The sequence below is a fragment of the Oncorhynchus gorbuscha genome, linkage group LG04 (assembly GCF_021184085.1).
Source record: "Oncorhynchus gorbuscha isolate QuinsamMale2020 ecotype Even-year linkage group LG04, OgorEven_v1.0, whole genome shotgun sequence".
NCBI classification, from domain to species: Eukaryota; Metazoa; Chordata; class Actinopteri; order Salmoniformes; family Salmonidae; genus Oncorhynchus; species Oncorhynchus gorbuscha.
This window is the reverse complement of record NC_060176.1, coordinates 61,111,890-61,128,150: the sequence shown is the minus strand read 5'-3', so window position 1 is coordinate 61,128,150 and position 16,261 is coordinate 61,111,890. Positions and strand designations below refer to the sequence as shown.

Below are 16,261 nucleotides of genomic sequence, written 5' to 3'. Positions count from 1 at the left end.
TCTTTAAGAGGCTCCTCTGTCCTCTACTCGTTACCTGTATTAATGGCACCTGTTTGAACTTGTTATCAGTATAAAAGACACCTGTCCACAACCTCAAACAGTCACACTCCAAACTCCACTATGGCCAAGACCAAAGAGCTGTCAAAGGACACCAGAAACATAATTGTAGACCTGCACAAGGCTGGGAAGACTGAATCTGCAATAGGTAAGCAGCTTGGTTTGAAGAAATCAACTGTGGGAGCAATTATTAGGAAATGGAAGACATACAAGACCACTGATAATCTCCCTCGATCTGGGGCTCCACGCAAGATCTCACCCCATGGGGTCAAAATGATCACAAGAACGGTGAGCAAAAATACCAGAACCACACGGGGGGACCTAGTGAATGACCTGCAGAGAGCTGGGACCAAAGTAACAAAGCCTACCATCAGTAACACACTACGCCGCCAGGGACTCAAATCCTGCAGTGTCAGACGTGTCCCCCTGCTTAAGCCAGTACATGTCCAGGCCTGTCTGAAGTTTGCTAGAGAGCACTTGTATGATCCAGAAGAAGATCGGGAGAATGTCATATGGTCAGATGAAACCAAAATATAACTTTTTGGTAAAAACTCAACTCATCGTGTTTGGAGGACAAAGAATGCTGAGTTGCATCCAAAGAACACCATACCTACTGTGAAGCATGGGGGTGGAAACATCATGCTTTGGGGCTGGTTTTCTGCAAAGGGACCAGGATGACTGATCCGTGTAAAGGAAAGAATGAATGGGGCCATGTATCGTGAGATTTTGAGTGAAAACCTCCTTCCATCAGCAAGGGCATTGAAGATGAAACGTGGCTGGGTCTTTCAGCATGACCATGATCCCAAAACCACCGCCCGGGCAACGAAGGAGCGGCTTCGTAAGAAGCATTTCAAGGTCCTGGAGAGGCCTAGCCAGTTTCAAGATCTCAACCCCATAGAAAGTCTTTGGAGGGACTTGAAAGTCCGTGTTGCCCAGCAACAGCCCCAAAATATCACTGCTCGAGGACATCAGCATGGAGGAATGGGCCAAAATACCAGCAATTGTGTGGAAACCTTGTGAAGACTTAAAGAAAATGTTTGACCTCTGTCATTGCCAACAAAGGGTATATACTAAAGTATTGAGATAAACGTTTGTTATTGACCAAATACTTATTTTCCACCATAATTTGCAAATAAATTCATTAAAAATCCTACAATGTGATTTTCCGGAATTACTTTTCTCATTTTGTCTGTCATAGTTGAAGTGTACCTATGATGAAAATTACAGGCCTCTCTCATCTTTTTAAGTGGGAGAACTTGCACAATTGGTGGCTGACTAAATACTTTTTTGCCCCATTATATGTATTTACACATTATGAATATGCATACTCATTCAAATATTGTACATGACAACCTAATTTTTCCTGTATTGATGACACTTCCATAACGAGGTACATAATATTTATGATGGAAGAAATGTGTAAGAGTATGGTTTTATATTCATAGCAAATTACTATTTTTTAGTAATGGGGAAAAAATATCCAAATATTGTAAATGAGAAATGACTTTTCTAGCAATTTTCAAAGGGAAAGTGTACCCAATGAATGTGATTCTATATGTGGAGGCCACTGTGAAAAAATAAAATGGGGACAGAAATAAAGAAACTGTCTTGGTAGTGTTCTTACTTTGGCTCCACTCCATATATTGAGAAAAAGCCCTTGCCTTCTATGGACAAAACTCAATTTATCAGGCCACTTACAGTCAAAGTAAATGAATGCTCTACACTGTGAGTTCATATAATTTAATTGTGGTCAACAACAAAGAAGAAAACAACAGCTTCATAGAATATATTTAAGCAGCACAATTCCTACATAGTTTTATTAACAAAAAGCAAGAAGACAGAAGCCCAACAAGAATCAAGAGCAAGCGTCAAATAATTGAAAAGAGAGATCAGTCATTGTGTCAAATATTTATTATTTTAAAACGTTTATTGATTAAATTCATGAAGGGAACTGAATAGTACATCTCTTTCTCCAGTGTACAGCAAACCACAGCTGATAAGTGTGTTTCAACCATAGCACACGAGGCATGTCAATACATGCACAATTGTGTGTGCGAATGTGTGTATGTTCTGTATATTGAATATAAAACACACAACTATATTTATATACACATAATGAATAGAAATCATACAGTCTGGAATTTGATCCCATTTCTCCACTGCTTGGCTTGCATCACCCAGAGCTCAGGTTGTGGCACTGTCATGTTCCCCATCTCAATGGTTGTCTAGTTAGGGTCACAGAGATTTCCCAAACCCACATCATGGCCACCTCAGCCTACACCAGTTACCCTCAAGCAGACGGAGAGGTATTGAGGGCCCGATGTGTGTAGGAAAGTGTTACAGTCAAGGTTCTCATTGCTCCATCACTAATGCTCCCCCATAGCAGACGCTCAGGAAGGAAACAGTCTCTCACTGCCATCCTGCCACTCACTCACAGTCAAGCAGAACACTGGATAGTAAGACTTCGGTTAAACAGGTAACCAGATAGTCACAAGTCCTAGATAGAAACATGACAAAACCACCAGGTATACACGTGTTAATAGTTCAGAACATTTTGCAAGCTCCTTGATAGCTTATGAATACTAAAATGCATGTCAGATACCTTATACATACCCCTTCAAACAGTGTTAAGTGCTGAACACACACACACACACACACATATAAGGCTAACCAGTCAGCTATGGATCAGGATCACTGCACCGACTACAATAAACCTCCCATTTCTTGTCAACACCATCCTCCTGGCAGAAACCAAATGCACCCCGCATTGATAGATGTTATAATTAAAATGCACCACAAGTGGCCGAAGCTAAGGGGGTTGAATCCATAGCTGAGAGGTGCTGATATGAGGTGTTTGGTGCATGGGAGTAGAGGCCAGAGGCTGGAGTGTGGTTGGAGAGTGGTTCCTGGGCTCTCTCCCTGAGGGCTACCTGGGCCCCTACAGACCCTAACCCCAAATTACTACACCCAGTGAGTCTCTATGGCAACAGTCCAATAAGGGGAGACACAGAGTTTCTAACTATTTCATTAACAACATATTGGCAGTAATCATTGTTTTAAAAAAGTGGAAGATTTTTTTCTTCTTTTAAAAACAAACTTAGCGCACAATAAGACTGCAGTGAGTGGTGATGGCAGAGCATTGCGTCCCAGCCAGGGCCATGGGAGTGGTTCATTGCTCTGAAAACCTCTCTAGAAACCGGTCATTGGCTAGAGATTGAGGGGAAGAGGAGAAAAAGCTTGGCAAAAAAAGAGAACCAAAGACAAGATAGAAGTCACCAGTTCTGTCCATTGGATTAGTTGCTAAAGGTTGCCTATCAATCATCATCCTCATGATATTTTCCCGTCAGGTCCAAAAACAAACCAGAAGTTCATAATGGGTTGGGATGAGCCATACAGGTGTCTGAAAAGTCCAAATAAAAAATGTACGAAGGTTGTGAACCCCTTCCCCAGTAAAGATGTTTTACTTAGTCCCCCATTCCAACAACAGACCCCACCCCTCACCCCCCAAAAAACAAAGAAAATCATAAAAAAAAGTGAGTCCTCCACTTCGGGTGCACAGTTTCACTTGACTCAATGTCCCGTGTGAAGTGGAATGAGAAGGACAAAATAGATACCGATGTAAGAATATATGCATATAGAAATCTGAGCATTATGGCCATCACTTGTCTGCTTGCAGATCCTTCAAGAAAGGAGGATCACTGTTAAATAGTGCTCATCTGCTGAATTCCAAATAACACCTCTGACTTCTAATAAAATCTGTACATTTTTTTTTTCTTCATGATTTTTGTCCAAAGGGGACTTTTTTCCCATTGTATATTTATTAAATCTATCTTGTCTTAATTTAGATGCTTGGAGTCCCATCCTGTGTGTGTTCTCTGGAGCAGACGCTGCTGGACTTTGTGAGTGGGTTTGAGTTCGCTAGCAGCACTTTTTCTTTCGTTTACTGTTCTTGGTGAGTTTTACCACGTGTGGGGAAATCCAACACAACATGGTGAACATCACCTACAGTTAAACATCTGTGGGGAAATCACAAAACAACATGGTGAACGCCATCAACTACAGTTAAACATCTGTGGGGAAATCACAAAACAAATGAACTTCTGTTGCTGCTGCTGCTGCTTGGCCTGCACCTCCTTCTTGGCTCTCAGCACTAGCTCTGTGATGCAGTTAAACATCTGTGGGGAAAACACAAAAACAACATGGTGAACGCCATCAACTACAGTTAAACATCTGTGGGGAAATCACAAAACAACATGGTGAACGCCATCAACTACAGTTAAACATCTGTGGGGAAATCACAAAACAACATGGTGAACGCCATCACCTACAGTTAAACATCTGTGGGGAAATCACAAAACAACATGGTGAACGCCATCACCTACAGTTAAACATCTATGAGGTTAAATCTGTGGGGAAACAAAACAACATGGTGAACGCCATCAACTACAGTTAAACATCTGTGGGGAAATCACAAAACAACATGGTGAACGCCATCACCTACAGTTAAACATCTATGGGGAAATCACAAAACAACATGGTGAACGCCATCAACTACAGTTAAACATCTGTGGGGAAATCACAAAACAACATGGTGAACGCCATCACCTACAGTTAAACATCTGTGGGGAAATCACAAAACAACATGGTGAACGCCATCAACTACAGTTAAACATCTGAAATCACAAAACAACATGTGGGAAATCATCAAAACAACATGGTGAACGCCATCAACTACAGTTAAACATCTGTGGGGAAATCACAAAACAACATGGTGAACGCCATCAACTACAGTTAAACATCTGTGGGGAAATCACAAAACAACATGGTGAACGCCATCAACTACAGTTAAACATCTGTGGGGAAATCACAAAACAACATGGTGAACGCCATCAACTACAGTTAAACATCTGTGGGGAAATCACAAAACAACACATTATGGTAAACAATCAATTACATTGTTTTGGATGAGAGATTGTTATATGTTTCCTCCAATGAAGCAACAACCTCACCTTCAAGCCTGTGTTCCATGAACAATTCTACCCACTCAACTTTCCATTACTAATATTACAGGGTCCCTGGCCAATGACTTACCTCTTCCACATTGATGTTCTCTTTTGCACTCGTCTCAAAGAGGTTGATGCTCATCTGCTCTGCAAACTTCTGTGCGTCAGTCGTCTCCACCACCTTTGAGTTGGGATCGTCGTTCTTGTTTCCCACTAAGGCAGAATAGGAATAGAAAGACCTTTTTAGCGTTCTGCTCAACTGCATGTAGGATCCGTTCTAATCTGTTGCATTTTTTCCAGATTCCTCAGTTTCGTTTTCCCCGGTTTCAGATTATTTGACGTTTTTCACTCTCACAATTACACTTTTTTTAATAGATAAAACAAAATGGTATGTTCTGTGTTCATGTCGATGCAATAATTGACAGACAAATATGTGCACCGCACACAGACAGGGGCATTCCTATTCTGTTGCTTCATTATTTTCATGTCTTATGAGAAATTTGTGCAACTTAATAAATGTTCTAATTAGTTAACAGCATTCAATAAAAGTTAAACCATTTTTTTATATTGTTGAATTCCATTTTAATGTCTGGATTCTGTGATTCCGTCCACTGCAAGGATTTCATACGGCCTTAAGCAAGGGTCCCTGCTGCAAAAACACTGCACTGAGTAAAGGTATTTGAAACAGGTGGACTGGACTCACCTAATATTCGACACACGTCATCACAGTTCTGGTTGATTTCATGTAGCCATCGTTTCACATTGACAAAGGATTCAGCACTTGTGACATCATATACCACTATGACCCCATGTGTTCCTCTGTAGTATCTGGAGATAGAGACAGAAAGAGAGAGCAGTCAGCATGCTGACCTCAAGTCCAATAGGGGGAGCCTAACTTAGAGAACAGAGTCACACTATTACACAAACACACATTGGCGATTTCAATCAATCCCAACTGATGTTAACAAAGCAAAGAGTATGATTGAAGACAAATGAGCCCAGGACTGCACATGCTCACAATTAAGATGCGATGCTTCTTTATGATCCAATAGACTTAGACCTTCCAATAAATGGCACAATATAGACAATTTATTTCCTTTTGTCATTCCTATAACAGCCAAAATGAACTGAAAGCATATAACATATACACTGACTCCACATGCTGCTCAGAGTTCAATAATCCATATTAATTATAGTATTCCTGAAAGGATGAGAGCAAGAAGGAGTGTCTCTGAGGCAGGGTGGAGCAACGGTCAGCAGGAAGCAAGGGATAATGCTCACCACAGTTTTCCTTTGAAGACGAAAGAGTCCAGTGGACTATGACAAAGACTGATGTACAGGTAATTGCCAAAATAAAGGAAACACTTTCTTATTTTTATTTAACCGTTATTTTACCAGGTAAGTTGACTGAGAACACATTCTCATTTACAGCAACAACCTGGGGAATAGTTACAGGAGAAAGGAGATGGATGAATGAGCCAATTGTAAGGTGGGGATGATTAGGTGGCCATGATGTTTTGAGGGCCAGATTGGGAATTTAGCCAGCACCCCTTTATCCACAGATGGGACCGCAGTGGAGAAGGTGGAAAGCTTCAAGTTCCTCGGTGTACACATCATACAGACAGTGGGGTGAAGAAGGCACTACAGCACCTCTTCAACCTCAGGAGTCTAAAGAAATTTGGCTTAACACCTAAAACGCTCACAAACTTTTACAGATGCACAATTGAGAGCATCCTGTCGGGCTGTATCACTGCCTGGTACTGCAACTGCATAGACCACAACCTCAAAACTCTCCAGAGGGTGGTGCGGTCTGCCCAACGCATTACCAAACTTCCCGCCCTCCTGGACACCTACAGCACCCCTGATGTCACAGGAAGGTCAAAAAGATCACCCACCCGAGCCACTGCTTGTTCACCCCGCTACCATCCAGAAGGCAAGGTCAGTACAGGTGCATCAAAGCAGGGACTGAGATACTGACAAACAGCTTCTATCTCAAGGCCATCAGACTGCTAAACAGCCATCACCAGCACATCAGAGGCGGCTGCCTATAGGCATAGATTAGGGATCACTGGCAACTTTTAGAAATGGATCACTAGCCACTTTAATAATGTCCTGTATCTAGCATTACTCATCCCATACGTATAAATTGTACTGCACACTATTCTACGGTATCTTAGTCACTTTAAAATTGTGTTTACATATTGCATCACCCATTTCATATATACAGTTGAAGTCGGTTCGGACATCTACTTTGTGCATGACACAAGTCATTTCTCCAACAATTGTTTAAAGACAGATTATTTCACTTAGTCACAATTCTAGTGGGTCAGAAGTTTACATACACTATGTTGACTGTGCCTTTAAACAGCTTGGAAAATTCCAGAAAATTATGTCATGGCTTTAGAAGCTTCTGATAGGATAATTGACATAATTTGAGTCAATTGGAGGTGTACCTGTAAGGCCTACCTTCAATCGCAGTGCCTCTTTGCTTGACATCATGGAAAAATCCAAAGAAATTAGAAGAAAAAAAATTGCAGACCTCCACAAGTCTGGTTCATCTTTGGGAGCAATTTACAAACACCTGAAGGTACCACGTTCATCTGTACAAACAATAGTACGCAAGTATAAACACCATGGGACCACGCAGCCATCATACCACTCAGGAAGGAGACGCTTTCTGTCTCCTAGAGATGAACGTACTTTGGTGCAAAAAGTGCAAATCAATCCCAAAACAACAGCAAAGGACCTGGAGGAAACAGGTACAAAAGTATCTATATCCACAGTAAAACGAGTCCTAGATCAACATAACCTGAAAGGCAGCTCAGCAAGGAAGAAGCCACTGCTCCAAAACCGACAAAAAAAGCCAGACTACAGTTTGCAACTGCACATGGGGACAAAGATCATACTTTTTAAAGAAATGTCCTCTGGTCTGATGAAAGAAAAATATAATTGTTTGGCCATAATGACCATCGTTATGTTTGGAGGAAAAAGGGTGAGGCTTGCAAGCCGAAGAACACCATCCCAACCGTGGTGGCAGCATCATGTTGTGGGGGTGGCAGCAGAATGTTGTGGGGGTGCTTTGCTGCAGGAGGGACTGGTGCACTTCACAAAATAGATGGCGTCATGAGGAAAGAAAATGATGTGGATATATTGAAGCAACATCTCAAGACATCAGTCAAGAAGTTACAAGCTTGGTCGCAAATGGTCTTCCAAATGGACAATGACCCCAAGCATACTTCCAAAGTTGTGGCAAAATGGCTTAAGGACAACAAAGTATTGGAGTTGCCATCACAAAGCCCTGACCTCAATCCTATAGGAAATTTGTGGGCAGAACTGAAAAAGCGTGTGCGAGCAAAAAGGCCTACAACCTAACTCAGTTACACCAGCTCTGTCCGGAGGAATGGGCCAAAATGCACCCAACTTATTGTGGAAAGCTTGTGGAAGGCTACCTAAAACGTTTGACCCAAGTTAAGCAATTTAAAGGCAATGCTACCAAATACTAATTGAGTGTATGTAAACTTCTGACTCACTGGGGATGTGATGAAAGAAATAAAAGCTGAAATAAATCACTCTCTCTTCTATTATTCTGACATTTCACATTCTTAAAATAAAGTGGGGATCCTAACTGACCTAAGACAGGGAATTGTTTATTAGGATTAAATGTCAGGAATTGTGAAAAACTGAGTTTAAATGTAGTTGGCTAAGGTGTATGTAAACTTCCGACTTCCAACTGTATATGTATATATATGTATTCTTTATCCACTCCTTACTTAGATTTACGTGTATTTTGGGTATATGTTGTGAAACAGATATTACTGCACTGTCAGAACTAGAAGCACAAGCATTTCGCTCCACCTTGCAATAACATCTGCCAAACACGTGTATGTGACCAATAAAATGTCATTTGATTTTATTTAATTAAGCAATTAACATCCCATCATGCCCATTATTTTGGCTACCATGGCTAAAAGGTATCTCAGTGACTTTGAAAGAGGGGTCTCAAAGGAGCACAGGGGGTTTAAAGTGTGTGTGTGTCGTCTCACTCACCAGATCTCAATCCAATTGAACACTTATGGGAGATGCCGGAGTGGTGCCTGAAACAGCATCTTTCACCACCATAAGCAACAAAACACCAGATTAAGCAATTTGTTGTGGGAGAATGGCGTCACATCCCTCCAATAGAATTCCGGACATTTAAAATCTATGCCAAGACGCAATGAAGATGTCCTGGCGGGTCGTGTTGGGCCAGCGTCCTATTAAGACACTTTATGCTGGTGTTTCTTTTATTTTGGCAGTTACCTGTATATAGGCTATACAGAGCTGGAAGTAGAGGACAGCCACAGTATTCATGAACAAAAAAAATGCCTGAATAAGTTTGACTAGGACCCAAAATGAGTGTGCATCCCCAATCTGACTGCACCACACACACAATAAGCACAATAGGCCTTTCAAAGGGGCGGGTGGTGTGTGTGTTTGTGTGAGACATTGTAATGGCCTGACACACACAGCCCAGGAGTAAGGGCAGTCAGCGGGGGTGTTCTGCACAGATGAATGAGGAACCAAACACACAGTGGGCGCTGGAGCCAGACTCCAGTCCATCCCCACACACACACACACACACACACACACACACACACACACACACACACACACACACACACACACACACACACACACACACACACACACACTGCTGTCCATGAAGACAAACATATGGCAGCTACTGGACTGTGACTGACGGAAGGACATATGGCAAAATACACCCTGGGTGGGCTGACCATTTACCTAACGGAGGTGGGGTTTCCCACTCCAGCACGCAGGGCTCTGTGAGCCATCTCTATACTGAAATTCACATAGACCTAATGAGGCACCATGCCACTCTACTTCTCCACAATTAACAATCAGCGAAAACAACCCAGCAGTAGCAGTCTCCACCTCCCTCCTCACACAGCCAGGTTCCCTCAGCTCAGTAGAAAACACACACTGAATCCATACTGTAGACTTGTAGAGGTTTTCCCATAGGAAAACCAGCAGCTCGGTTTCTGAGGAGAAATTGACAAATTTCCCAGGGGGCTTGGGAAACATGCACAGGTTCAAATGCCTCTCTTTCTCAACACCTTTGTCAGTTCCTCACTGTCGTTATTGTAAATTGAGTGAATGTCCAAAACAGCAAGGTTTTTACTATCTCCACTCTGTCATAGTCGCAGGTCATCAAAGCCAAACAGTGTCAAAGTATTGTACCGTCCGGCAAAGTCCAAAAGGAGTGAATGTTTTTTTTATATGCTGTCCTATTCATGACAAACTGAGAGCAGTGTCAGTCAGACGGTTGCTAGGTCATTCTCACTAGCTCACAGACCTTTACCCTACCCTCCTGAGGGACGGCATTCTTGTTCAGGAATGCTAACTGCTCATTACTACACATGTTTCTCATGACAGAGAGGAGAAAGGCTGGGCACACTCTCTCAGCCACTCCAGCTTAGGAAGCACTCACTTGAGAGAAACTACCTGCCATAGTAAAAAATAAACAAAAAACAATATGAATTCAGAGAGGAATGTCTTCCAATTCAGTCATTGTTAGTTATTTGTGCCACAATTTTAAAAAGGCAATGACCCTATTCCACTTGGCAGGCTCTACACAAGTAATTATCTGTCAAACATGGAGCCGAAATACACAACGGACAGAAAATGAGAAACTTGGACAATGAAGGCAAGCACAAGAAAATGTAAAAAAAGGAAGAAAATAAATTGCATTGGCACTAATTTCTGCAATAGAAATAGAAACAAGGTGAAGCAACTCCATGGGGATGACACCCAAGTGAGAGAGACATTGAGCTCCAACCTTTACCGTCCTATAACTCTGACTAAAAACCGCCTGTTACTAAAATGTGTAATTAAGGTCTGTGGGAAATTCCATCCGATTCCAAAAAGAACATGGAAATGATTCTAGTCTTTGAGAAGTACTTGCTCAAACTATCATAAAAGTTGGCCTCGTAAAAAAATACTGCAGCTCTCCATGTGTTTGTGTGTGCATGTTAGTCATCCCTGCCTGTACTCACGTGGAGGTGATGGTGCGGAAGCGCTCCTGTCCTGCCGTATCCCAGATCTGCAGCTTCACCTTCTCCCCATTGATCTCCACTGTCCGGATCTTGAAGTCCACTCCAATCGTGGTGATGTAGCTACCTGCAAACAACAACAAAAACAACACAAGTTATGAGACCCAGTGTCTGATTTTGCAAGGCAAATACTCACTGTACGTAGTGTGGGTTGGACAGTTGTTCAAATACAACAGAACAAACAACTTATAACCTGATAGATTTACTCTTACCTGAAAATGTGTTGTCTGCAAACCGCAGGAGGAGACTGCTCTTCCCCACTCCTGAAATGAAGAGAAAATGACAGGTTGAGAGTCAGATTAAAAAGGCTTACAACTCAGTAGATTTGATATCTTACCACCCTTTAATTATGACGTTTAGGCTACACAGAGGTTTTCATGAGTAAGCTAATTTGAAGGAAGATGTAGATTTATCTGACTTTGAGTTATGTTTTGTAAACATATGCTTGCCACCAGAGTCATCATATTTCCATAGCTCAGTTTCTCTCTGACCATGAAAGAGCCAGGAGGAATAACAGAGGACGATAACCGTTCAACCGTTTGCTGCCTGCACCCGCACGCCCGACTAGCATCACCACCCTGGATGGTTATGACCAAGAATATGTGGACATCTAGAAGTACCTAGGTGTCTGGCTAGACAGTAAACTCTCCTTCCAGACTCATATCAAACATCTCCAATCTAAAATCAAATCTAGAGTCGGCTTTCTATTCCGCAACAAAGCCTCCTTCACTCACGCCGCCAAACTTACCCTAGTAAAACTGACTATCCTACAGTTCCTCGACTTCGGCGATGTCATCTACAAAATAGCTTCCAATACTCTACTCAGCAAACTGGATGCAGTTTATCACAGTGCCATCCGTTTTGTTACTAAAGCACCTTATACCACCAACCACTGCGACCTGTATGCTCTAGTCGGCTGGTCCTCGCTACATATTCGTCGCCTACCTCATCCCCATACTGTTTTTATTTATTTACTTTGCTGCTCTTTTGCACACCAGTATCTCTACCTGTACATGACCATTTGATAATTTATCACTCCAGTGTTAATCTGCTAAATTGTAATTATTCGCCTACCTCCTCATGCCTTTTGCACACAATGTATAAACGGTAGACTTTCTTTTTTCTACTGTGTTATTGACTTGTTTATTGTTTACTCCATGTGTAACTTTGTGTTGTTGTCTGTTCACACTGCTATGCTTTATCTTGGCCAGGTCACAGTTGTAAATGAGAACATGTTCTCAACTAGCCTACCTGGTTAAATAAAGGTGAAATAAAATAAAATAAAAAAACACCTAAAAATAGGCTGGTGTGTTCCTGACCTCTGTGGTATATCGTATAGATACACTATATATACACAAAAGTATGTGGACATCCCTTCAAATGAGTGACTTTTTCAGCCACACCCGTTGCTGACAGGTGTATAAAATCAAGCACACCGCCATGCAAACTCCATATACAAACATTGACAGTTGAATGGCTTTACTGAAGAGTTCAGTTACTTTCAAAGTGGCACCGTCATAGGATGCCACCTCCCCAACAAGTCAGTTCATCAAATTTCGGCCCTGCGAGAGCTGCCCTGGTCAACAGTGAATGCATATAACCGTAAACATCTAGGAGCAACAGTGGCTCAGCCGCCAAGTGGTAGGCCACACAAGCTCACAGAACGGGACCGACTAAAGCACGTAGCGAATATTGTTTTATATTGTCTGTCCTCAGTGTGCAACACTCACTACCGAGTTCCAAACTGGCTCTGGAAGCAACGTCAGCACAATAAGTGCTCGTCGGGAGCTTCATGAAATGGATTTCCATGGCTGAGCAGCCGCACACAAGCCTAAGATCACTATTCGCAATACCAAGCATCGGCTGGAGTGGTGTAAAGCTCCCCGCCATTGGACTCTGGAGCAGTGGAAATGCGTTCTCTGGAGTGATGATTCACGCTTCACCATCTGGCAGTCTGACGGAAGAATCTGGGTTTGGCGGATGACAGGTGACCGCTACCCGCCTGAGTGCCAAATGTAAAGTTTGGTGGAGGAGAAATAATTGTGAGGGGCTGTTTTTCCATGATTCGGGCTAGGCCCCTTAGTTTCAGTGAAGGGAAATCTTAATGCTACAGCATACAATGACATACTAGACAATTATGTGCTTCCAACTTTGTGGCAACAGTTTGGGGAAGGCCCTTTCCTGTTTCAGCATGACAATGCCCACGTGCACAAAGCGAGGTCCATACAGAAAAAGTTTCTCGAGATCGGTGTGGAAGAACTTGACTGGCCTGGTCAGAGCCCTGACCTCAACTCCATCAAACACCTTTGGGATGAATTGAACGCCGATGGCGAGCCAGACCTAATCACCCAACATCAGTGCTCGACCTCACTAATGCTCAAGGATGAATGGAAGTAATTCCCTGCAGCAATGTTCCAACATCTAGTGGAAAGCCTTCCCAGAAGAGTAGAGGCTGTTACAGCAGCAAAGGGGGGGGACCAACTCAATATTAATGCCCATGATATCTGAATGAGATGTTTGACAAGAAGGTGTCCACATACTTTTGGTCCTGTAGTGTATATTAGCACAGTCAGTCAGCCAGGCCTTGACAGCATGCACTCAGACAAATACATGCCATCTAGTCCATGTATAAAAGACAGTGACAGCTGAACTCTGCATAACCTTTAGTAGGTTTAAGATCACAATAATATAGAGGTGATGGTTTGCAACAAATTATTCTGGTACAGTTCATAACATCCCATGTTGCAAATTACTTGGTACACCAATCAGATGACACTTTCAGTGAATTCACTAAGAGGCAAAGACAGGCAGCTAGCCAACTGTCAGATGAGGAGTTGGCCAAAATGTCAGACCTTAACTGTGAGTCCAGGCAGAGGTACTACCAGCTCAGATCAGTTGCTAGCTAAAGGTAATGTGATCATGCCTAGCTGCGGTTTATTGGTCCTGAGTTAAAAGCCCATCAGAAAACAAATCCCTCTGATCATTCACTGAGTCTTGTTCACTTTCACCAGACAGCATTACTTGCAGCTACAAGAAACAGATAGTGTTCTTTCTGTGGGTAACAACACTTACATCTGTCAGGACACTAACAACCACATCACCATATCATTGCTACCTTTTAATCAGGCTCTGTCGTAAGCCAGTGAAATCCATCTTTGTTTTGAATGATGGACTGGACAGTCCAGTAGTCAGTCTTGTTAACAGTGAATGATATCAATGACTGGGTGAGTCGAGGGTAAACCTGTAGAATCTCTGGTACCTGGCAGGTCCATTACCCATCTCTGGTCTAACTGGTAAAACAGTCGTCAGTGATGCCTGGAGGACTATTATCGGTCTGTGAAGGAGTACCTAGCTGTCATATAGGAACATGTGGTCAAGATTTAGTCCCTGAATGTGTCTAGGATGATAAGCAAAAGCACAAGTTACAAAATACAGTATGTCATTCAAAATCATCAATACTGTATTTAAACTAGTTAACAAACATGAGGCACAGTAGCCTGGGTGACAGTTGGTTTCTGCTTTGTTGTTGTCATGCAAAATTTGACCTCCGTCAGTCCAAATAATAGTTTTAATTGACCAATTAACTGCAGAGGGACCATGAGGTGCAGAAAGGGACCCTTGATCTGAGCTCCTAAACCCTACGTGTCAGATCAATCTCAGAAACAATTGCATGTGTAAGTGTGACAGGGGAGGGGACAGGACTTGCATTTGAGCATTGGTTTACATTTTCTCTGAATCTCATGACAGTGGTGCTAATACTGGTACCAGACTGCAGCTGAGGGGACACAGGCCCCTGTGTGTCTGTGGTACTAAGGGGACTGCTTTCTTTCCCACTATTGTGATCAGCTAGCTGACAGGGTAGTGCCAGGACCGAGTGTGTCAATGGATCTTTCCCAACAAAGGGATTGTGGAGTTGTCAATGTGGATTTATGTTTTCACCTGAATGCAACCATCTTTAAAAAAAATATGAGTAGGAGGTAGAAAAACAACACGTGGTAGTATTGTTCTTAGCTAATATACCTCATATTCACTGGACTTCTGGCATTTAGTTGGATCATGATATTATGAATGTTTCATTACTGCATCATTTGTCTACTAGGCCCTAACCAGGGAGCATCTAGAAATCATTCAAGCCAAGGTTATTGTAAACAACTCTGCACTTCACATTTTAATATGCAATTAAAAACATTACTACTGAAAAAAAAAAAATATATATATATATATTACTACTACACTGACAAGCCACCTAGCTAGTTGACACAGCAGGATAACGGTTGGTTAACATCTTCAATGGAGCCGCTAGCTACTGGGATAAAATAAAAACACTCGCCAGTAAGTATGTAACGTTAGCTGACTAACGTTAGCTTACTAGCGAACTGTAGTGCAGCTAGTAACTAGTAATCTAATAGCACTTTGCTAGCTTTACGATGTAAACATGTAGTTACAATGTACACACTTGGAACACCATTATACTTGGGCAGTCAAGTATCCCACATAAATAACATTCTTAGAATGGATGGAATTCGTCCCAGTATAGACGCTAATACACTATCGCGCAGCGAGCGATATCCGGCCTGATCGGCTGACAGCCTGCGATACACAACCTCCGCCCTAGTCACCGCTCTTTCCCATTGCCCGAAAATATTGGTTGTGGACTTTTAAAATGAAGACGTCAACTTAAAATAGAGTCCAAAATCACGTTATGAACCTCGAACTACATTTCTGCGACTCGTCGTGTAAAAACCTAGAAAGGCCCATTTCCCGTCACACATCCACGGTATTCGCTTACCACTGTCACCGATGATGAGCAGCTTGAAGAGGTAATCGTAGTCCCTGGCCATGCCGGTAGTTGGTGGGTCACCCCGCCTTTTGCTGTTACTTTGGTCTTCCTCTCGACTTGCTGTCTGTAGCCTTGTCTTGTAATTCACCAACCCTACCCCCAATATGAATAAGTGTGCCCAATTGCTAGCCCCCGAGCCGGCGGTGTCAGCAACCCTCTCCCTCTGCTGCAAATAGCCGGAAACTCCGCTTCCTTCTCTGGTAGTTACTGCACAGTGTTGTGCACCCAACCCTACGCGAACCATGCTC

The 16,261-nt window shown here is 42.5% G+C and overlaps 1 protein-coding gene across 1 annotated transcript; it reads right to left on the bottom strand.

The window, feature by feature from the left end:
- Positions 1-1,950: 1,950 nt before the first annotated feature.
- On the bottom strand, positions 1,951-16,242 carry LOC124034410 (ras-related protein Rab-35-like). The gene is made up of 7 exons (XM_046347585.1): positions 15,963-16,242; positions 11,386-11,436; positions 11,117-11,240; positions 5,764-5,888; positions 5,149-5,273; positions 4,156-4,232; positions 1,951-4,027 (listed from the first exon to the last, which is right to left on the bottom strand). Exons 1-7 carry the CDS (start codon positions 16,012-16,014, stop codon positions 3,976-3,978), a joined length of 606 nt encoding a protein of 201 aa, XP_046203541.1. The 5' UTR covers positions 16,015-16,242; the 3' UTR covers positions 1,951-3,975.
- Positions 16,243-16,261: the final 19 nt, after the last annotated feature.

Excerpts from the sequence above, each read along its gene's own strand:
- LOC124034410 (XM_046347585.1), bottom strand. The coding sequence starts at position 16,014 with ATGGCCAGGGACTACGATTACCTCTTCAAGCTGCTCATCATCGGTGAC. Across the intron at positions 5,889-11,116 it reads TTCCGCACCATCACCTCCAC|ATACTACAGAGGAACACATG; the intron begins GTGAGTACAGGC and ends CTCTATCTCCAG. Across the intron at positions 4,233-5,148 it reads AGAACATCAATGTGGAAGAG|ATGTTTAACTGCATCACAGA; the intron begins GTAAGTCATTGG and ends TTTTCCCCACAG.